This window comes from Poecilia reticulata, chromosome 12, assembly GCF_904066995.2.
Source record: "Poecilia reticulata chromosome 12, P_reticulata-male-v2, whole genome shotgun sequence".
Lineage (NCBI taxonomy): Eukaryota > Metazoa > Chordata > Actinopteri > Cyprinodontiformes > Poeciliidae > Poecilia > Poecilia reticulata.
In genome coordinates, this window is record NC_088841.1 from 13,874,653 (window position 1) to 13,897,016 (window position 22,364).

Here is a 22,364-nt window from a genome sequence, read left to right on the forward strand (position 1 = left end):
TTATTGCTTTTCTGTCGTGGAGGCCTGCTATTGGCTGAGCAGCTGTTTGCTGGAAGGCGCTGATTGGTTTCATTCAGCACGCTGTCCGGTGCTGATTTGCACACATCAGTTTGACGCAACGTCATCGCCTTGTCCACCACTCCGCCGACCTTGATTGGCTGTCAGTCAGCAACACTGATGAATGCAGTTGGTGCAATGACACGCCACTCTACATACCGGCGAAAAGGTGTTTCATCGTCACATTTCATACATTTTGAAGTTTGGGTAGCATTTGCTTTTCTAAAACATTCTTATGTGTTGTAGTATCCTACAAATAAGCTACAATATGAATGCAAGTAATTCTGTGGATGCTACTCTAGTATCATGCATTGTAATGATCACTCTCTTGATCAGTAATATGCCATTATGACTTAAATAAATAGCATGTTTCATTAGATGAGCTGACTGTCAGGATGATTCATTCATAGGTTTGTCTGTTTTGATATGAGGCCTGCAAATATTATTGTTCACTTCAACATAAATGCTCTTTAGCCATTCCATCATTACTAATATGCAATTTGGAAATTAAAATATCCAGTAAGTGATGGCTTTCTTTCTTCTTGATTTAAAACTGATTTCTACATCATAAACAAAATAGTGTGTGTTGTGTTCAATAGTATAGAAGAGCAGAGGATACCTCAAAAATGTTCTAGAAGCAGTATGAAAATGTAAAATATTGATAAAACAAAGAGCAATCCAGTCACTGCATGTATGCGTATCAAACTAGATTGAACTTAATAGGCAGAATTTATTTTATTTTATGGTATTTGGATAAGTATCTATAAACATATTTTTCATCAGTTATTTTGTATTGACCTGGTGAACATTTCTAGAAATTAACTATAAACTATGATTTGTTGTTTCTCTTTATAGGCGACACATGTTTTTTTGTTTATAGCCCCTGAATTTAAAAAAAAACAACCCCCCATATTTCAATTTACCCAACATTCCAAAGTGCTCTTAAGTACTTTGAGATGTAAGCAAATGTCCTCAGCTGGTTAAATATTTCTAATTAAAACTAAATCAGAGTTCCACACATTATGAATGTTAAAGTGCAACCTAAAAGTGAATACATTAAAAAACACAAACATAAAAAAGTAAGCAAAAAGAGAAAACAGCTGAATATGCTTAATAAAAACCAGATCCCCAAGTTGGTGCACACAAATATTTAGCTCACTACCAAGTAAATCTATTTCTTTAAGGATCACTCATTTCCTTCTTTTCCTTCTACAGCTATAAGGAGCTTCCAACACTAGGGAGAGCAATGTTACTTAAATCTAATAATATAACCAGGAAGTGAAACTGGCTGCAAGATTTGCTCTGCTTTTTCAGTTTCTTGCAATTGAACCAAAGACCGCTCTCACTTTCAAACTTTGTGTTAATTCTAGACATTTGTTACATATCTTAAATTTACATTTATGAAGAACAGTTTTACACAGATTTTTACTTTGGAAATCAATGCTATATTTATCATATTTAATAAATTACAAATATTTTTGTTGTGTTTAATTACTTGAAGCCAAAAGCTTTAGTTCTTTAAGGGGGCATCAAGTTACTTTATCTATTACAGAAACAATGGACTCTTCACGTTCTGTTCTAAAGACCAGTCCCATATTGAAAGCTTTAGGATTGTTACAAAGATGAACGGTTTAATTGCCTTTAATTTTGCTGTGAAAGTGACAAATCGAAACTACCCAAGTAAAATATAGTAAAATATCAGACAATAAGGTTAATCAATTTAATTTTACTTTAGCTCCAATATAACCTATCAAAATAGTGTAGAAATTAATGAATATTACTTTATTTCATTGTTAAACCTCATAAAAATGTTTTGTATGTTTTATCATACATAAAACTTGAAATTGTAATTTACTTGCCCTGTCTGTTTTAATTTGTGTTTTATTCTTATGTGTTTTACTTGTGTTTTATGAATACTGTACAGCACTTTGTTGCGCTTAATATCTGTTTTTAAAGTGCTTTATAAATAAAATTGACATTGACATTGTATTAGAGTAATTATCACACTATGGTCTGACCCTTTTCTAACAAAAAAAGGGGAAAAAAAGTTGCAAATGACATCTTAAAGATTGTTTTAAAAGTGCTTATAAACACAGAAGAGAAAAAACTTGTAGTGTAATAGTAATGGGATCTGCAGTCACATTTTTCCCGACTTTATATCACAAGTCGACGTTTATCTAAAACTGGTTGCACCCCCTGGGTGATTCTTTTTTTGCGACAACATTTCGGCCTCAGGATTTTTGACAAAAAAAGTATTAATGTTTTAAGTTTTAAATATTTTGTTACAACACTGATATGTTTAACAATAAGAAATTAATAATGGGCAAGCTCTGGATTGGATAAATTAATAATTACATGTGCTTTTTTTCCACCATTGTGTGTTCCACCCTGTTATGACCTCAAATAGTTAAACACTTAAATTTTGAAAAATAATAACTTTTTCTTATAAAGAGTGTGTCCCTTTTACTATAAAATATGTTTTATTCTTGAAATTGTAACACATCATGAAGTTACGAATCATTCATGTCTGTATTGTAAAGAAAAACAGTTTTTTTTACTCATTATTACTGACAGCATTGAAAATATTGGTAATTTTTAAAACTTATACCAATATTTGCATTTATTGGTCTTCAACTTCCAACATGGCACAGAAAAATTCACAGTACTTAATGTTTCTGTAACAATATTTAATAAAAACATGTGTGGAATGGAACATAACATGGTGGATTGTCCCATAACAGGGTGGAAAATCAACGTCTTTGATTCTAAATTCTGATGATTTTCATTATTAGTTGCAGGATTGCCTCTTTCAAGTCAAAGTACAGGTAGACTAGAACTTTCTAACTAATCTACCTGTAGCTCTTTATGTGGTCAACATTTACCTAGCTAACATTCAACAGAATAACAAACCTTTAATGACTAAATATAATATTAGGTTTTTTTTAATTCTATTGAATAATCATTTTCCACAATCTTTCCTAACAGGGTGGAACTTTAAGCTTTACATATACAGGTTTAACATATTTAAGCAAAGAAAAAGTACAGAAATAGTGACAATTGAAGCTTTCTTTGTTTTCCATGGTTGAATTCACATCAAAACCAATTGATGTCACTTACATTATATGGTTTTTATGGAATTTTAGACTTTTTGAAGGCAAAAAGGAAACATCCTAACAGGGTGGAAAGTTAGCACCGGGACATGTATAATATGAAAAAAATATCAAATGAGAAAATAGTTTCAGTAGATTAAATTGCATATTAAAATAAGGTTTAGTTCAGTCAATCAACTTATTGAAGAAAAGATAAATATATATATATATTTTATAGTTTAAACTTCATGAGGAAGTCTATTACGCTGCACTGGGGACACATGAAATTGAACGTCAGTCACCAAAAAGGTGTGTAAAGAACAAAACAATATTTAAAAGGCATTTCATTTATATTTGAATAAGGGCAAACATCTAAATGTATAATTAAAATACTTTGTTGTAAATATTTGGCACATTTTACAAAAAATAATTGTAAGCAAAACATGGGGACATGGAATGTTGCCGCAAAAAAAGAATCACCTCCCTAAGAATGGGGGCTTTGCGCCCCCTACCGATAGAAGGATCTATTTGCATCTTTCTGATGACGTGGTTCGGTCGCTTGACCACCAGAGCAGCAGGATGGCCGACCAGAGTAGGCAAACAAAACTCGCTGCAGCTAAGAAAAAGGTAAAGTAAATTAATAAATGACTTTCCTTAATTTCACATTATATACTCATCATTTATTTAGCCTGCTAGTTTAATTCAACCGTGTTTTTACTTGTTGTATTATAAATTCCATGACTGAGCACGGGTGTTGTCATTACACGTCGTCCGACCTCTGCGATGTCGCACGTCCCTCCTCTCGCACTCATATTGCGGCTTCAGTGAGCAGGAAAGGCCGGTGCCTGTCTCCTGGCCTCTACTGATAGCATTAACCTACTGATAGCCTTCACCTTCGTCTATTCTTAATTGGAAGTTGCATTCACGACATCCTATTCATCTTAGTGCCTCAACGAGTAACTGAACTGTGGGCCAAAGGTTTACCCGTCTTTCAAGACAACCGTAAATTTAGTCATTGGCGAAATCTTAACGTGCTAAGGCAAGTTAACATTAGCAAACAAGCTCAAAAGCTAACGAATACATTGCTACGGATGAGTGGAAATACCATAACACAGAAGCTTGACAACATTTTGACTCGTTTACAAAAAATATTAAAACTATAAATTGGGCTACAAACAGTCGTTTTCAGAAAGTATAAAACTGAACTCCACAAAATTAGCTTGCTAGCATAGTGAACTGGATTGAATCAAGGGGACTGTTTTGACAGCTGACACCCCTCTTGGACAGAAGAGGAGCTATTTTGGAGTTTTGTAGAAAGATGAATACATTTCGACCACTGTGCTCCTCAATATTTAATCTTTGTCTCATATATTTTGTAAATAGGTGATCATAAATTTTAAACACCATTTAAAAATGTATTAGTCACTTGATTTCCTTGTTATTCCTCCTGTTACTTTTCAAGGCCATGCGCCTAAAATGTTATTTCTCACGCATTTTTAAAACATCGTCTCTGGTTATTGTTGTTGTTTTTTTTCTTTTCAAGATTGAAACTGAATTTTTGTGTTTGTTTTAAACAACATCTGTTGTTTGAGTAGCATAGTTTTTGGTTTGTTTGGTTTTTTTATTTATTTATTTTATTTTTTTTAGAATAATTGGATTAAAGGTGCATTAGTAGTGATTACTGGGATGTTGCTTCATGCCAGACAAAATTCAACTTGAGAAACCTGCTTAATAAATATTGTTGACTTTTGGGGAGCAGCTGCAAAGAGGCCTTGTGTCCGATCTAAAATTATGCAACTGCATATTCATCATTTTAAATGAATATATGTAGCGTTTTATATGTATACATATGGTGAACAGTGGTTGGAACAATATCTAAAAAGTAAGGATATGAAAGCAATTAATTACTTTAACATAGTTAATTTTGCTGTAAGGTGTCAGACCTTTTTTAATGTCCTACTAACCCTCTTTATATTTTACAAGTTGTTTAAAACATAATATTTGGCTAAAGAAAGACATAAATATTTTGCAAGCAGAGAAGGTAAAAGGCTCTTTCTGCATCCTGTTTCTTTTTGTGTTGCTCAGCTGAAGGAGTTTCAACAGAAGAGCTCTCCTGCTTCTGTGGGAGGAGAAAGAGGAGGAGGAGGAAGTGGAACAGGATCCAAGAAGAAACGAAAGGTGAAGGAAGTGAACCAGCTTGATGCAGACAGAGATTCCCCAGACAATGTGAGTTTTTCTGTAACTTTCTGCTCATTTAGTCTTTTTTTCTTGTTTTGGTTGTTGGATTAGATTGCCTCCTAATACTACATGTACATTTTACCCCTCTATTTAGTCCTTTGTATTTTGTGCACTATGTTACTAATTTCATAAATTTCAATTTCTTGACATAGATTGCTAGCAAAGCAGTTCTGTTTGATATTCTCTTAAACATCCTCAGAAATACAGAATATCAGATGGTATTGGAAAGTTCTGTGAGCATTGTCAGTCTTAAGGAAATGTGTATTAGACTTTAAACAGTTCTAATAATGTTGGTTACTATACCAGTTATTGTAAACACATTTTATTTTTCAACAAAAGTGTCAATGAAGTAGCATATTGATGTCAAGCATTGCTTCTTGCTTTGTGTTCCAATTGAACAGTCTGTGGTCACATTAAAAAGGCTAATGAGAACGTGTGTGTGCGCGTGCATGCGAGTGTGTGTGTGTGTGTGTGTGTGTGTGTGTGTGTGTGTGTGTGTGTGTGTGTGTGTGTGTGTGTGTGTGTGTGTGTGTGTGTATGTGTGTGTGTGTGTGTGTGTGCGCGCGTGTGGTGCTGCTTTCAGACAGCACATGCGAATAACTTGGCTCTGCCTCATGACATTTGACCTGCGTTTACGGCCGTTCTTTAGACAGCTGTCGATGTTCTTCTCACTGTTACAATAACAGCGACTTCACTCTGCAGCAGTCGCACACATGACCATTAACTTAAAAATGCCATTTGTAAAGTAAGAATTTCTACCTTTGCATTGTCTTTCAAATATCAGCATCTTTTCACATTTCCTTTTCCTTTCTTTAATTCTCCTCTCACAACATATCAATTATTCATTTTAACAACTCTTTGTTGGTATGATTGAAAAGCTTAAACTTAAAAGTAGAAATTGTTAATTTCAGTTCAGTTCCTTGCATATAATTCATATTGAGAAGTTTAAGTAGTTTACCGGTAGTTCAAATCCAATTTAATTTAGGCCTAATTATGACTGTAAATGAAGAAGGGAAAAGAGCTTATACAAATGATGGCAACATATGTTGTGGTCGCTTTATTCTTGTCACACACTAACCTCTGCAGCTCTTCCTTGTGGTAGCTGCTTCTATCATTTATCTCTCTGTGACTTTGAGTTGTTTTCTGCCCTGTCACTTCTCTCTTTCTGTCTGCTGCTGTTTCTTTCTGCTGTAGTTTGACAGTTTTCTGAAAGCACTTAGTCAAAGCAATGGAGTAGTCGTCCCACCTAATGGCAACTGTCAGGTGAGCCTTTGTCCCTCTCTTTCTGCTTTACCCTTGTCCTTCTCCCTCTCTGCAATTCTTTCTGTAAATAGCTGTTCCTCATTTTTGGTGTACAAGATTATGCCTTGTCTGCTGTTCACATTTTTTTCACATTGACCTAAACACACAACCAATTGAAGCTCAAGTCTTGAATGTTTTGTTTTTGTAAGCTCATTTCAAGAAACTTTCTAAAGGATTTCAACAGGTGGAGTGTGCAGCATTCTTTGTTCATTGCATGTCAGTACATTGTTTTTTTGTTTTTTTTAAGAAATGTGGATCTTATGTTGTCTAGTGTTATTGGTTGGCATTTGCACATTCTTAAGCTAAACATAGCTGTGGTTCCTGTTGCTTAATGTTCAATGCAGATGAATATCTAGGTAAACAAGAACGCTGCTCACTTTTCAGCTTGTTTCTTTTTTCTTTGACGTTGAGTGCATGCTTTGAAATATGTTTATTTTCATCACCTCAAAAACATTACACATTAACATTAAAATGCTAATGTGTTCACATTGCAGTTTACAGTAACAGATAATGACAAGAGTTAGTTACTAAACCATTAAACACTGTATGTTTGAGGATTGTGCTTTTTGTCCTCATGTTTATTTTGTTAATATTTAGACATAAACTCTATTAACATGACAGGTTTTTTGTGTGCCAATACTTGTAACCACTTGTCGTCTTACATTAAAAGTGAGTTGGCATTTTTGTGTATGTTACTTCAGACCTTTGCTGACATGGAGGCCATGGGGTCCCCTGTTCCTCAGCTGCCAGAGGAGCCGCACAACGAGTCCGGCCGAGACTCGCCTGTGTCTAACTCTGCTAGTGCTAATGCTACTACTAATTCTGAGTTTGTCAGTCACAACAATGAGTTGCAGGTGTGTCGTTTTTCTGTCTGCATACTTGTTTTATTGTTTAAAATGCACCTACGATGCCAAAACAGGTCATGTTAACACACATTTTCAGTCTAATTTGTGAACTTGCCTGAAGTTAGGATAAGTAGGATTTTTGGCACAGTTATAGAAAATGTCAAAAATAGTACCGTATTTTCCGCACTGTAAGGCGCACCTTCAATGAATGGCCTATTTTAAAACTTTTTTTCATATATAAGGCACACCGCATTATAAGGCGCATAGAATATACGCTACAGTAGAGGCTGGAGTTACGTTATGCATCCACTAGCTAAATGACCTGCAGACGACCTGATTCTAGACGGTCGGTAGGTAGATAGGTACTGAGTCCTATCTTGAGTCCTATTTGTTTTTATGTTTTGACTTATTTAGTCTTTTTGCTAGGCGTTATCTTTTCTTACCTTATATTTTTTCTACAATATATGAAAAACTAGCATGTCTGGTACTTTTAATACGGTTTCTCTTCTGGACTTTATTAACAAACCAGGTTCTGACAACTATCCCAGCATGCACAGCGCGCTTCTTCTTCTATGGGCGAAAATGAAGTCGGCGGCTGCTTACCGTAGTTGCTAGACCTGTTGTGGCTCAATATTGGTCCATATAAAAAGGCGCACCGGATTATAAGGCGCACTGTCGGCTTTTGAGGAAATTGAAAGTTTTTAGGTGCACCTTATAGTGCGGAAAATACGGTAGTCTTTTTTTGTGATGTTTTAATGCGCTGTCCTACCACATAAATTCACCTGTGTGTTTTCTGACTCTCCTCTGCTTCTAATTTTTCTTTCTGTACAGGATTTCCCGGATACCAACGGAAACCGTAGTTTGAAGGAGGAAAATAGGTGGGTTTTAATTTTCAGTGTTGTAATTTAACTTGTTTTATTCAGTCATGTCACACACATTATTTGTTTTTACTTTAGTAAATGTACCTTTATTTGATATTTGTTGCAGCCTATGTCTTTTAAGTATTTGTTTTTATGTTTTGACTTATTTAGTCTTTTTGCTAGGCGTTATCTTTTCTTACCTTATATTTTTTCTACAATATATGAAAAACTAGCATGTCTGGTACTTTTAATACGGTTTCTCTTCTGGACTATTTGGTCCTTGTTTTAACTTTCAATGCTTTTGCAAAGTATAGAGGTGAAGTTGTTTTATTTTTGTGTTTGATTGAAGTGGTCGTTCTTTACCTTTGTAATAACTGAATGCTGATCTATTACTCAAACACACTGCTGTGCCTGGGCTCAGTTTAGCTCCATGTCAATAATTTTTGGGCATTCTTTCAGCATATTTGCTTTTTTTCCAGCAGTGATACTTCATAATCTCTGTGCAAAATAGGCTATCAATATTTATAACTTACTTGAGTTTCTCAGACACCATGTAAAACAATGCTACCTTTTCTCCACTCTGTTATTTTGAGTGTACCCAAGTTGCTGCTTGTAGCATAAAACGGGAAGGTTTATAATTTGCTTTCATCTGGCACGTCTGTTTTGCAGACCGTTGTCTTCCACAGAGAGCCTGCGGCAACTCTCGCAACAACTAAATGGTCTGGTCTCTGAGGTACGGTGTTACAGACATCACTGTCATCCCATGCCTTTCTCTCTCTCTCACTCTTTCTGCCTCACACTTTGTCATGCTGTGTTAGGCTTTTAAAAAAACCACCCTGCCGGTCTACATTTCCAACCAGTGTGTGTGTTGCATCTATTGTTTGTAAGAATGCACTGGAAGCATTTTCAGCTCTGCCAGTCCTCATACTGACACCATCACCTGGTGTTCTTATCACATATACGGTATCCTACCTGAACTTTGTTTGGCACTGGAAAATAGTACGCAACAATTAATATCACGGTGCGTTTTATGTTCAGTTTGCTCAGAAAGCAAATTTCATCTCACGTTTATAAAGATCATGTTGCTATCCAAAGTATGAGAAAACACATTTTAAATGATTAAATTAATTGGGGTCCTTCTTTGTTATACAACATTTGAGGGTGTAATATAGTATTTGAATTAATAATTTTGTCCATTAATATGCATGCAGAGATGGACTGTATGGGGGAATGTTGTCCTCACACTGTTCTTTAGATCACAAATATGTAAAGTGTGTCATTAGTTCTGTTGCAAAGCTAGTAAATTGTGATTTCATCGTCGTTCTAGTCGACATCTGCTCCATATGTGAATGGGGAAGCTGCACCATCTGGAGAACTGGAGGTAAGATGGAAAACCTTTTTCCCCCCCCCCACTTTGGATTTGTTTTGTATATTTTTTACTCCTGAGCTACTCCTACACCATTCAGAATAGGATTTACTTTCCCCAAGCTTGGTCCACTTGCCTTCAAAGTATTTTAAAACTAGCATTTTTTCTTATTTTAATCATGTGGCATTTTCCATCATTGAAAGCATATTACCCACCACTTGTAACAGTAATATTATTTGCCTCCATGTTAATATTTCACATTTAAATATTTATCTTCCTCCCCTGTGTTCTCTGTTTGACTTTTGTTCCTTCACCTTATCCGTGTCTTTATATTTATTATTTTTCTTTTTTTTTTTTTTTTTGTTTCCCGGATGCATGTGTGCACGTGATAGAGTCGGAACCAGGAGCTGGCAGCCGCCCTGGAATCTAGCAAGCTAACAAACTCTCAGCTCAATACCAAGCTAGACCAGCTGGTAAGAAGCTGTGTGTATGCATATCTGTGTGCCCTTGCTTTTTGCATTGTTACCCTGCCCTCCCGTTCAGTTATTTATTTGCATTATGCTTTGGATTGCAATGCATTTTGCATGCTATCATAACCACCAGGCCATCACACTCATCTTTTATTATCTCGCTCTCATTTTTATCTGTTGCTCAGGTGGATTAGGGTGCATCCTCCAACTCTAAACATAGTATAAGCACCCTACTGGGTGCACATTTTAATCAGGCATCTTAACACCTTGCTTGTAGTTGCATGATGTTCAGGGCTTGTTGAGCCAGTTTAGTGGACTATCTTCAATAACATTAAAGCAAGCATTAAATAATATAACACATTAGGAATTACCAAACATGTCTATTATTTTTTGTTCTTTGCACAGCAGTTGTGTGGCTGGCATGTAAAAGATCTCATCTGCAGAATTTTTTATTCTGTTTTCTAAGATAGAATAAAGCGCTAAATATTCTGTGACTTATTTTTTACCCCCCCACCCCCTATTGCCTAATCCTAATTTTATACTACGTTGTCTTGGCAGGTACATCAAACTCAGGAGCTCACAGATCAGCTGCAGAAGGTTTAAAGTTTTTCTCGTTTTCCTACCTTCACAACATGTTTTACTCGATCCCCTCTTTTATGATCTATGCCTTTGAGCTTTGTCATGGACAGTCATGCATTTTTGTAATTTCCTGCCTTCAGGAGCGAAAGGAATTTGAACAGAAATTTTCAAAGGAGCAGGGAGCAATGCGAGAGCAGTTACAGGTAAATCCCTTAGAAATAACGAGATTTTTTTAAGCATTTCTGTGGAAATATACCAGCAAAAAAATTACAATTGCATGGTGTCCCTTTTCCACCCTTTTCCATAAATAGATGGTAATGTGATCCAAAACTCACCCTCCCGCCCCTCAGCGCTCAGAGTGATGCATGCTAAGGTTTCAGTGTATTTTATTTCTCTGCACTGGAACCAACTCTGAAAACCTGAAATGTGCAGAAACTGCTGACTCCTTTGATTCGGGACTAAAAACATTTTTGTTTACAGCAGCTTTTGGTCGGAGACTCTGACTTTGATATTGAAGTGTTTGAAATATTTGCTTCTTTAAAACATTTAAGATTATATTATGACCTGTTTTTGTTTCATGCAATGCTTTTGTGATATATTTTTTAAATAAACGGTGCGGCATAAACAAGTAAAATCCACACTTGGAATCTTAATATTTTTTAATTTGTTTCCTGTAAGGTTCATATCCAAACCATTGGGATTCTGGTATCAGAGAAATCTGAGCTACAAACAGCACTACAATACACACAACAGGCTGCACGACAAAAAACAGGTGTGTCTGTAAGCATTAAAATGACTTTTGCAAGATTTTAGGTTTGCACAATCAGTCGGTCAAGTAACTGTGTTTGCACACTTGCAATGACGTGCTTTGACTCCATGTGTGTTCGTAGCTGAAGCAGAGGAGCTGAATAACCGTCTGCAGACAACGAAGCAGAGAGTTTCAGAGCTGGAGCGAACTCTCTCTACTGTCTCCACACAGCAGAAGCAGTTTGAGAGGGTAACATACTTTAAAGAATTTATTATGAGACAAATGAATAAAGCTGTAACTTCTAAAATGAAATTAATTTTCAGTTGACTTATTCATGTCAAACAGAAATCAGCTTAGTTGAATGTATTTGAAATATTGCTGTCATGTTAAGTGTAAGCAGTGTATGTTTTTGTTGTTTTTTTCCATTTTATCTTTAGCAAAACAAGGAACTTGAAAAAGAAAGAGACAACTTAAGGCTAGAGGTGCTGAGACTCAAGTAAGTTTTTTTTAATTTTTATTGGTGATCATGTTATAGGAATACATTTTTATATTATACTTCTTTAAATTTGCTACTGCCAACTTAGTCTTGTTTAATTCAAACAAGTGCGGTTCAGGCTATGCAGTTCCTGAAAGTATGAGGCAAGTGGAATATAATTTATGTTTGTGTGTGGACAGCAATTTAAGTGAGGAGTCAAAGCAGCAGAGTTCAGAGCTGTCTGAACAGCTGAGACAGATTACACAAGATAATGCTGCAATGAGGCTGGAGGTAGACGATCTTCACAAGAGGCTGGAGATGGCAGACCTCATGCTACAACAGGTGAATGCTTCATTATTCAAGAACATCACATCTGGCTCTGATTTTTACTGTTTAAATTGTACTGATCATTTATAATACAAACAGATATTTCTTTTTCATTGTTCATTCAAATTTTACATCAATGTTTTTTTATTTATCTCCAGTACTCCAGTCAGTCAGATTCCCCCGGTTTCAACCAAAAAGTCGAGATCCTCCTGGAAGAAAAGCAGCAGCTGGAGTCACGTAATCACCAGGTCTGAGGCATCTCCCTCTTACATGTTCATTATGAAACCTTAAGGTAAAAAATAGGAGTTACAAACCTTCATGCAGACCTGCCAACCTGTTTTCATTTTGCATAAACGTTTATCTCCAGCGACAGAATTTATCCTTCATTAATATCATCCACAATTCAATATAATTAGGTGATCTGTTGTGCTTTGAGGAATATGACTAAATACCGGGTAGCTTGCAAAATCACCGTCAGATTTTCAGCCTAACGTGAGAAAATACATTTGATTAAAGTAACAAAAGTTTGCTCCTAGATTAAATTTTTAAAGTATGTATTTTCTTTATAAATAGAGTGGAAAATGAACTAATGCAACAATGTTGTGTAAATATGCAAATACATAGAATTTGGTCAAATTTGAAGTCCCACTGAAGATTTTGGTTTCTTGACCTAGCATTGCTAATTTGAAATTAGCACACCGGCTACAATAAAAGGCAGGAACAACACTCTGGATACTGAACAGTTAGGTTTTAATTCAGCTTCAGTTAAGCAAAATAACTAGATTTTACTGTTTGCTTCAGTTAAGCAAAATAACTAGATTTTACTGTTTTTAAGTTGGTGGAGATTTGCCAAAAACACTTTTTACAACACAGATGACTGTTTTGGTACTTGGTAATTGTAGATTTATGCTGAAGTGGTCATTTTAACCTTTATTAGAGGTTGTTGGATTTAAATTGTTTTGCTGGTAGTTCTTCTTACAGCTCACAATATTATCAGTGACACAAGAATCCTTATGCAGTAATCAGAAATGTTCAGCTCATTTGTCTCATTCTAAACTTGATTATTTAAAAGCATAAAGGTTAACTTTGACTCACATCGACTAAGACTGTTGTATATCTATGTTGCTGTAGCTTCTGGAGTCTGTAGCCCAGCTCAAGACGGAGCGAGATCATTATGTGGAACGAATCCAGGAGGAGGGCCGTCTGTGGAAGGACAAAACCGAGCAGCTGCTTGCACAGGTATAATGATAAAATGTGTACTATGTTTGGCAGTACCGCTGAAAACTTAATTGTTTGTGATGATTTATTTTAATTTCTGTGTGAAGGTGTCTTTGGTAGCAGAGGAGAGAGACAGAAACATCAACCAAGTCCAAGAGCTGGAGGCCAGCATTGTAGAGCTGAAAAATGCTGCGGGTGAGACTTGTTTTCTCAGTTTTATTGGGAAATAAACAGCATCTACACCAGGGTTAACTGAAATCAAGCCGTAATATTGCAGAACTTGTTGAGCGTTATTCTTTCCTTTACAGCATTATTGTCTGTGGAGAAGGAAGCCCAGGAAAATGCTGAGCCTCAACCTTCAGGACCATCAGAGGCAGAGGTGGCTCTGCAGGAGGCCCTCAGTAGTTTACAACAGGAGAAAGATGCCATTACTGCTCAATACCAGGCTCAGGTGTGCATTCAGTTGTTTTATTTAATAATAATAATAATAATAATAATAATCAATGTAATTTATAATGCACTTTTCATTAATAAAAATCTCAAAGTGCTACATGGTGCAGCTAAAAACAAATAAAATCAACAATCAAAAAAAAAAAAAGACAGTCATTTAAAAGTGGAGTTTTCTCTAAAAAGAAAAGTTTTCAAGCCAGTTTTAAAATCGGACAATAATTGCGGGGCTCTCAAATACTCCGGGAGAGAGTTCCATAGACGAGGAGCAGCCACAGCAAATGCTCGATCACTCATAGTCCTTAGTCTTGATCGAGGAAGGTGGAGAAGATTACAGGCTTGGGATCGTAAGGGTCTGGAAGTTGAATGTGAAATAAGGAGGTCCTTCAAGTAATCCGGTGAGGTTCCATATAGACCGTGATGGGATTGATAAGTGCAATTTTATACTGAATCCTATAAGTTACAGGAAGCCAGTGAAGCTCGTAAAGAGTAGGTGTGATGTGATCAAATTTACGAGCTCTCACTAGGATCCTGGCAGCACTGTTTTGAATGTATTGAAGCCTCTGAAGGTGTTTTCTGTGGACTCCAATAAACAGCGAGTTACAGAAGTCGAGCCTGGAACATTTAAACATGTTGATGGATAAATAATTACATATCCTGTATCAGATGGCTCGATTATCCCTGATATTTCAAAATGAGACCAAATATATTTATATATATTTGGTGTTCCCCCAGCTTCGAGATAACGAGCAGCTAAGTCGCTTGTGTGCGGAGCAAGAGACACGCCTGGGAGAGTTGGAGCGGCAGGTGGAGAGCCAGTCGCAGGAGGAAGAGGACCGCAGACGCATGTTGGAGGACGTTCAGTCAGACAAGGCCACGATTAGCCGAGCTCTTACCCAGAACCGCACACTGAAAGACCAGCTGGCCGAGCTACAGAACGGCTTTGTCAAGCTGGTGAGGCCAAAAATGTACTACCACTACTCTGATCGTTCTTAATTTGTCTCCTTTAGCATTGAATTTATGCTCCTGCGTTTCCATTTCTAGTGTTTGTTTTCTATTGTTGCTTTCTAAAATTTAAAATAAATGAAGCCCATCCATTACTTTAGTTCTACTTATAAGTGACTGAGAGCTTGTTTTAAATCCAAGTTTTCTGTTACTCCATCATTATGACAGACTAATGAGAATATTGAGCTGACCACTGCAATCCAGTCAGAGCAACATGTGAAAAAGGAGTTGGCACGCAGGATGGGGGAATTACAAGAGGAGCTGCACAACGTCAAGGAGCAGGTAACATACCCACATCTGTTATAAAGCCTTGTGGTATTGAGGATACAAGTATTAAAACTGAGGATTACCTTCCAGTTTACTCTCGGTAAGCATTAAAACTTTCTCTCAATACTTCAAACAGTTAAATTTTTGTATGGACACCAATACCTTTATCAACTGTACACAGTTTTTCTTTTTCTTCTTTTATAATTGGAAATGATAAAGACTTCTGGAATTTAATTAACTGAAGTTTTTGAGCAACTGAGGAATAATCTGCTGCTTTTTTCTTTTGTTGCCTCCAGTTGGAACTAAAATGTCAGGAGACGCGGGGCGTTCTAGAGCAGAGAGACCAGGTGGTGGCCCATCTGCAGCAGTACTGCGCTGCCTACCAGGCTGTGGCTGCAGACAGGGAACAGCTCCACCAACAGTTTCTGCAGCAGACCCAGCTCATGGACCGACTGCAGCATGATGAAAGTCACGGCCGTGCACAGCTGGACATCAGCCAGAATCAGCTCCAACAAGCAGAGGTGTGTACGGACCCTGAATCTTAAAATTCTCATCAAGGTTTTTATTTACCTCAGCTGCCTAAAATTGACCTATTTTGCAAAATTCACTTTTTTCATGTTTTTTGCATACTCAACTGCTTCTTAAAGGTTTTACTTCTGCTTTTCAAAGTTGTACGGTTGTAAAATTGTGCATCTATTTGCAGCCATTTTCACATGCGAGTGTAAATATTGAGTTGGAGTGTGTGGCCATCAGCAGCTTATTTGGATTTGAAGTGACAAAAAGCCCTTAATCCATTCTGAAAGGAGCTTAGAATAGGAAGAACGGACCAGACTAAAATCTCTTCATCTAAGGATGTTAATGTGCAAAATATGTAATGAACATGTTTTGTACAGCTCATAGAGCTATACTAACTCTTTCAAGGAAGCATAGTAGGTCACCTTTAAGGTGCCAATGCTGTGTATGAGACAGGATTTTGTTTGAGCCAGGCATTTTAAGGTGTTGTAAAAAAATGTGCAGATGAGATTCAGATTAATTGCATCTCATTTTGAGGCTGAACCGTCACTTCAAAATGCTTACGTCTAGCACATTTAGTGTTTAAACATTTACATAAACTCGTGTACTTCATGTCAGGCGTTTGTTATTTTATGCTTAATTATTCACTCTATCTGCTGTATCTGATACACAAACATTCCTGAGTAATTTTAATATTGTTTTAAAAGATACCCTCTGTTTCCTCTTGTAGAAGCATTTGGAGCAGTTGGTCAGAGACAACGAACAGCTGAAGGCTGAGATAAAAGAGCTGCTCAACAGTTCTGCTCTTGTGGCGACGTCCAGAGACCAGGGTAAGGGTTTGTTCTGTATTCGTGCTTTGCTAGTGTTTTTCATTTTGTGCTCGTACTCCTCTTTACTTTAGTAGTGTTTGTTACATTCCTGTACAAATTACATGAGCAGAATTATCCTGTTTTAACATTGTTTTATGAAACATTGTTTTACAAAACAATGTTAAAACAGGATATTTTCTCTGCAGAAAAATCCAACATTTTCTGCAGAGAAAGTTGGATTAATGGGCCCTTTAAAGGGTCAATATTCCCAAGGATGTTTCAGAGTTCACCATCATTTGGCATTCAGAACATTTGATTAATTGATCTCGAACTTGTCTGACTTTAACGTTTTTAAACATCTTGGAACGTTCAAACTTGTACCTATGTTTCTGAACCGGAGTCGTTCGCCTTTTGTGAACGCTCCCAGAAGCGGTTGTTTGCCTAAGAGTCACTTTAACACAGCTAAAAGGTGCTTCACCAAGAACTAAAAAGATCATTTTGAAACTGGTAGTCACCTACTTTTATTATTAGTTGTGTTGAGTTATTTAATTTGTACTTGGTTGATTTGTTTGTTGCAAACAGCTGCAAGTTAATTTGTGGTGAGAGTTGAATGATTTCATGTGAAACATGATGTGACGCATCTGACCATTTGTGGAGTAGCTTGTGTAATTTTAGTGAAACTGAATACCTGGCCGACACTTTATCTGAGCAGTAAGCAGATATCTGTAATCACTCAGGACTCGCTACAAATACTGACTTATTCTTACTTGCAAAATGGGTGAAGTTATATAAATCAGATATTTCTATGGTTCTACTTTGTCGTGTAATTTAGGAGATGGAGTGGAAAGCCAATCAGCGCAGGAGAGTCCTACAAAGTCTTCTGTTGTTATCCCAGAAGACTTTGAGAGCCAGAAAGAGATGGTAGGTACAGAGATGGAAGTCACTTTGTGTCTGACCTGATTTATATAATTTGGTAGTAATTTTCTTTTTCCCATGTTAGGTCTCCTTTATCACACTTTTTCATTCTTCCAACAGGAGGATTTTATCCGTGGGGCTTTGGCTCAGGTGGAAGCGGAGAGGGACGAAGCCAGAAGGCAGCTGGAGGAGGAGCACAGGCTCCACATGGCAGCCCGGCAACAGGCGGCCGTGGCCCTTAGACTGGAGCAGCAACACCACAACTATACACCTGTTCATGAAGATGGTCATGGGCATGATGATTGTCACAGTCACACTGAGCACAGTCATGAGCATTCAGGTCAGAAAAACAGAACAATTTGCTTTTATGTTAAAGTACCACGTTGCACCGCTCTGTGGAGAAAATTAGTTTCACCTGCTGGCTCTCACACTGTTTTCTTTATAGCTATGATAGGTTGGTCACTATGTAAACCCTCAGTATTCGCTATGCTACCTCAGCAGAAGGAGTCCCAGTTGAAGTTCATCAGGCACTGCAAGCCGCCATGGAGAAGCTCCAGCAGCGCTTCACCTCCCTCATGCGGGAGAAAGCCGACCTGAAGGAGCGGGTGGAGGAACTGGAGCACCGCTGCATCCAGCTGAGTGGAGAGACTGACACTATAGGTATGAACGACTTGCTTTTTAAAAATGTTATGGTTGTAGTTTATGAATTTACTGACATTTTTGTTTTTACTCATTGTTGTTTTAAGGGGAGTACATCGCCCTGTACCAAAGTCAGCGGGCCATAATGAAGCAGAAGCACCAGGAGAAAGAGCAGTATATCAACATGCTGGCCCAGGACAAAGAGGAGATGAAGGTTCTGTACTGATGAGTTATGATGGAGAGGCGCATTTCAATGTTTTCTGAAACTGACATTTTTCTGTGTTTTCTCATTACTCTGTAAACACTTCATCAGCATAAATGTCCTGTAGATCACTTTAAAGATTGAAATCAGCCTCTCTTCTCTTCTCTCTCTCTCTCATATATATATAATTTTTGCACCACCAGTAGTAATGATTTGTTTCATTTTGCCATCAGGCCAAACTGGCAGAGCTGCAGGGTCTTGTCCTGAGGCTTGTGGCCGAAAGGAACGACTGGTACAATCGTTACACTGGAGCTGCAGCCGGCATGGGAACAGCGAACCCCGACCTGCTTCCTGTTGGGGAGGAGCACTCTCACTTACAGAAGCAAGCGCATAAGCATGAGCTTAATGCTGTTGATGGAGAAGGTAAGAGCAAGACGGACCAAATCAGAAAATGATCTGAAAACTAAAACTTTGCAATTTCATGTCCAGAGGAGGTCAGAGGATTAAAGACCAGTAATAGTAAGCAGGCTCATGGGACAATTCGGCCCACCTTTAGTTTTTATGTGGCTCTCTGGAGTGCAGTCACCAAATTGCATCAATTAGACCTTCCAGTTTTTTGCAGTTTTGCAATTGTGGAAATTCAAAAAAATTTTAAAATCCCAGCATTTTTTCACCCTAATTCCTAATGAGTTTGTTGCAATTGCTCTCATTGTTGCCATTTAACTTGGTAGCATGTTTTTTTATGTGGTTCATTTACTAAGTTGAAAAACACTGGTCAGGTTAAAATCAACATATCCCAGTCACCAGCCAACTTCTAAGTGCATCTCTAGTGTATTTGATGTGTTTTCAAATCGACTTTATCGTCCTGAAACTTCATGTGTTGCTCTCTACAGAAGCCATAGAGGTCAGCCCACTCTCTGAGACCTCCCCACTACAAGGTCTAGAAGCTGCCTCATCCCAAACATTACCATATAGTTCTGTTCAGACTGAGTCCAAACCTCTGGTGCTCAGAGAGGATGGCACCGCCCAACAAATCATGCAGCTTCTCCAAGAGATCCAGAACCCCCAGGGAGCTCCGCGGTCACCGCCGTTCCTGGGCGAAAATCCCTGCATCCCCTTCTTTTACCGGCCCGACAAACAGGATGAAGTAAAGATCCTGGTGGTGTGAGGCCCAGAGTGTCACTGAGGTTCTGTGGTTGAATGATTTGTAGCTTGATGAACATATTTACACATCTCAAGAAGTTTGACACTTTAACAACCGTCTCACCCAGTTACACTGAAATGGCCCCTATTTGTTCAGTTTGTTCCCCCTTGTTTTGCTTTGTCTTTTTTTTTTTTTTTTTTTTTACAGATGGGAGATGATTAGTATTCCAAAACAAAACTTGATTAATCTCCTTATTGCAATTTTTAAACCCTATCTTCCTTTTGTCACTTATCTCACACATGTGCAATATCGGGGTCATATATTCTGCACCCCTTTGCTGGTACAGCACTCAAAGAGCTGCTAAAAATGAGCAGTTCTTGTGCAAAAATCAGTTTCAATTCACTGTACTCATGCCAAAAGCATCAGATTTGAATGTAATAAACCCAAGTATTTAAATGTATGTGAAATCCGAGGAGGTGGGTGCAGAGAGCAGACATCAGGCTGGTTGGACTAACATTAAATGCAGAGAGCTGTAGGGCAAAGTTAAGTCGACAGGTGCACATGAAACTTTGTGCCGTTTAGTTTTGAAGTCATGAGGTTGCTAAGTTACACTATCAAGTTCAGGAAGTTAAAGAGGGTGTTGCTGATTGGTACCGTTTCCAAAACTACATTCGTCTCCTTTGTTTCTTACTTCGAACACTGAAAATAACTCTTATGTTTGTACATTACATAATGTTAATACTTGTGAAATCTATTTTGTGTTGATGTGTTTTAAACTTGCTTAGACTGAGACGTCAACACTTACAAACCAGTGGTTGACCAAGTGAAATATGGGCATGGATGCAATTTAAAAGACCCCTTGAAGTTTAACATTGATTAAATATGTTGAAGGCACAACACACCTCTGTTCTGAAGGCTTGTTTCGCTGTGCTAAAGGTTTCTTCCCAACCTATTTCCTTAAATTTATATTTACTATGGTAGATATTATATTACAACATGTTATGAGGCATTTAGCTGGTTTCACCACAGACATATTTCACATTCCAGTCACTTTCTTCTCTTCCTCAACTGAGCGTCTCGGCTAAAAAAATTATTTCCATGGGGTTTTACGTTTGGGACACTATTCTTCAGAGCTTGTTGTGTTCTGTTACGTTCATGTGTGGTTTTACATATCAAAGGATTCAATACACATCTTTGACAACTGGAATGCGTGAGACTGTGTAAGTGATTTTTTTTTGCTTGGAGTCTAGATTTTTCTCTTTCAAAAGTGCATCTCTTCTACTTTGTTTATTGTAAAAAAACATTTGTTAGATTATACAAATATGTTTGCACTAAATCTGTACAAAGCTTCCTCTCACAGCTCACCCTGTGCTGACGGACTGTTTAGAATAGCCTGGGTTTCAGTGAAAGGGGAGGGCGTGTCCCATGAAGCTTCATGCTGAGGATTCCCCTGAATTTAATTGCTGGTTACATTTGTCATCTCCATTCAGCAATAGGTCTTGGGTAATAACACTTGTGAATATATCTCTTTTGGGCATTAAAAGCAAGGAATTACAGAGAATCCCAACATTATAATGCAGCTCTGGTTTTGTGTTTGCAGAGACTACAAAGCAGATCGCCTTCCTATAAATTTGACTAAACAAAATTGGAGCATTTCTAATTTGAGAACAATTCATATTGGCTCTCATTTACTAAGCTTTGAAATTGCACACAAAATGTTTATTGCCAAAAGTATCAGAAGGCGAAGTAATTGTGCAGAATGTGGTAGTTTTTGCAGACTCCTCAAAGCAAACCAGTAAAATACAAGAAAAAAAAATGTATGGGTACAGTTACAGGAATTTCAAAAAGCACCAATAGTAAAACACAACATTTCTGTTTTAAGAACCCCTACATTTTCTTTCTTCAGACTTAGTTTTAATATATAGATACTTTTTTGTTAGAACGTCTTTTTTTTCTTTGGGTGGTTCGACCAACAGACAAATGCACAATACAATCTGCATTTTTTTTTCCCTCTCCCCTCCAGGTTGTGTGAAATCAACAATGTGGATGAAATGATTTCCTACTTCACCGCTTAACGGTGTCACGTAAGCGATTGACACCAAGAAAAACATTAACCATCTTTATTGTAAAAGAGGTGTTGTATATACTGTAACTGTGTAATATATTGTATATTCATAATGCCTGATGTGTGGAGGGGGAGCTGCTTCGCCACATTAACCGGCTGTATGGGGTTGTGTGTATGTCTGTTAGTGCAGAGTTGGGATTGTTGGCCGTTACTGACTGGCTGTGGTTTATTACAAACACCAACAAAATGGAAAAAAAAAAAATATTTATTTGGAATAAGTTAGCATCTCATCTAATCAGTTTTAATATAAACTTGAAGTGAGTTTAGGATGAAGGATCTCAGAGCAACCTGATTTTTGAGTGCTGCTTCAACCCAAGCTATTTTTTTTTCTCCTTTTCTCTTGAGTAATACTTTCCTCCTGAATAAAACTGATTGAGCAACTCAAGCTGTCTGGACTCACTTTTTGTTTGGTATTATAAACACATTCATTTTTCAAAAAAATATATCAACTATTTTGCATCTAACTATTTTGTTTGCCAATTTAAATACCTCTTCAAGTACAACTCTCAAAGAGTTCATATTCTTCATATGACCAATCTAATTCCAACACAAGTATTGTCCACAGAAAATGACTAGGAATAATTTACTCTTATCAAGCAAGTCTTAATAAAACTAAATTATCAAAAATACACTATGCTATATAAAGCTAAATATTTTAGTTCCTCCTTACTTTTATTCATTTATTACCAATTTTAGTTGTATTTTCTGCTTTTGCTATGGAAAA

The 22,364-nt window shown here is 37.2% G+C and overlaps 1 protein-coding gene across 6 annotated transcripts; it reads left to right on the top strand.

Moving 5' to 3' along the window:
• The first annotated feature begins 3,625 nt into the window (after positions 1-3,625).
• golga2 (golgin A2) lies at positions 3,626-22,025 on the top strand. Of its 6 annotated transcripts, none has more exons than XM_081613725.1 (28): positions 3,626-3,773; positions 5,232-5,372; positions 6,579-6,647; positions 7,388-7,540; positions 8,363-8,409; positions 9,061-9,124; positions 9,719-9,772; positions 10,150-10,230; positions 10,786-10,824; positions 10,947-11,009; positions 11,485-11,578; positions 11,697-11,803; positions 11,992-12,050; positions 12,230-12,371; positions 12,515-12,604; positions 13,488-13,595; positions 13,682-13,769; positions 13,883-14,025; positions 14,757-14,975; positions 15,195-15,308; positions 15,590-15,814; positions 16,537-16,636; positions 17,448-17,536; positions 17,651-17,870; positions 18,029-18,190; positions 18,277-18,383; positions 18,605-18,794; positions 19,265-22,025. In XM_081613725.1, the coding sequence occupies exons 1-28, from the start codon at positions 3,726-3,728 to the stop codon at positions 19,537-19,539; spliced, it is 3,291 nt and encodes a 1,096-aa protein (XP_081469851.1). In that variant the 5' UTR covers positions 3,626-3,725; the 3' UTR covers positions 19,540-22,025. The 6 variants fall into 6 exon arrangements, with proteins under 6 accessions (XP_081469851.1, XP_081469852.1, XP_081469854.1 ...); XM_081613726.1 differs by having other exon boundaries at positions 18,032-18,190; XM_081613728.1 differs by lacking the exon at positions 10,150-10,230.
• Positions 22,026-22,364: the final 339 nt, after the last annotated feature.

Bases quoted from the DNA above. Each gene is read 5' to 3' on its own strand.
- golga2 (XM_081613725.1), top strand. From the start codon at position 3,726: ATGGCCGACCAGAGTAGGCAAACAAAACTCGCTGCAGCTAAGAAAAAG. The intron at 8,410-9,060 runs GTGGGTTTTAAT...TCTGTTTTGCAG, and splicing joins AGTTTGAAGGAGGAAAATAG to ACCGTTGTCTTCCACAGAGA. The intron at 12,605-13,487 runs GTCTGAGGCATC...ATGTTGCTGTAG, and splicing joins TGGAGTCACGTAATCACCAG to CTTCTGGAGTCTGTAGCCCA.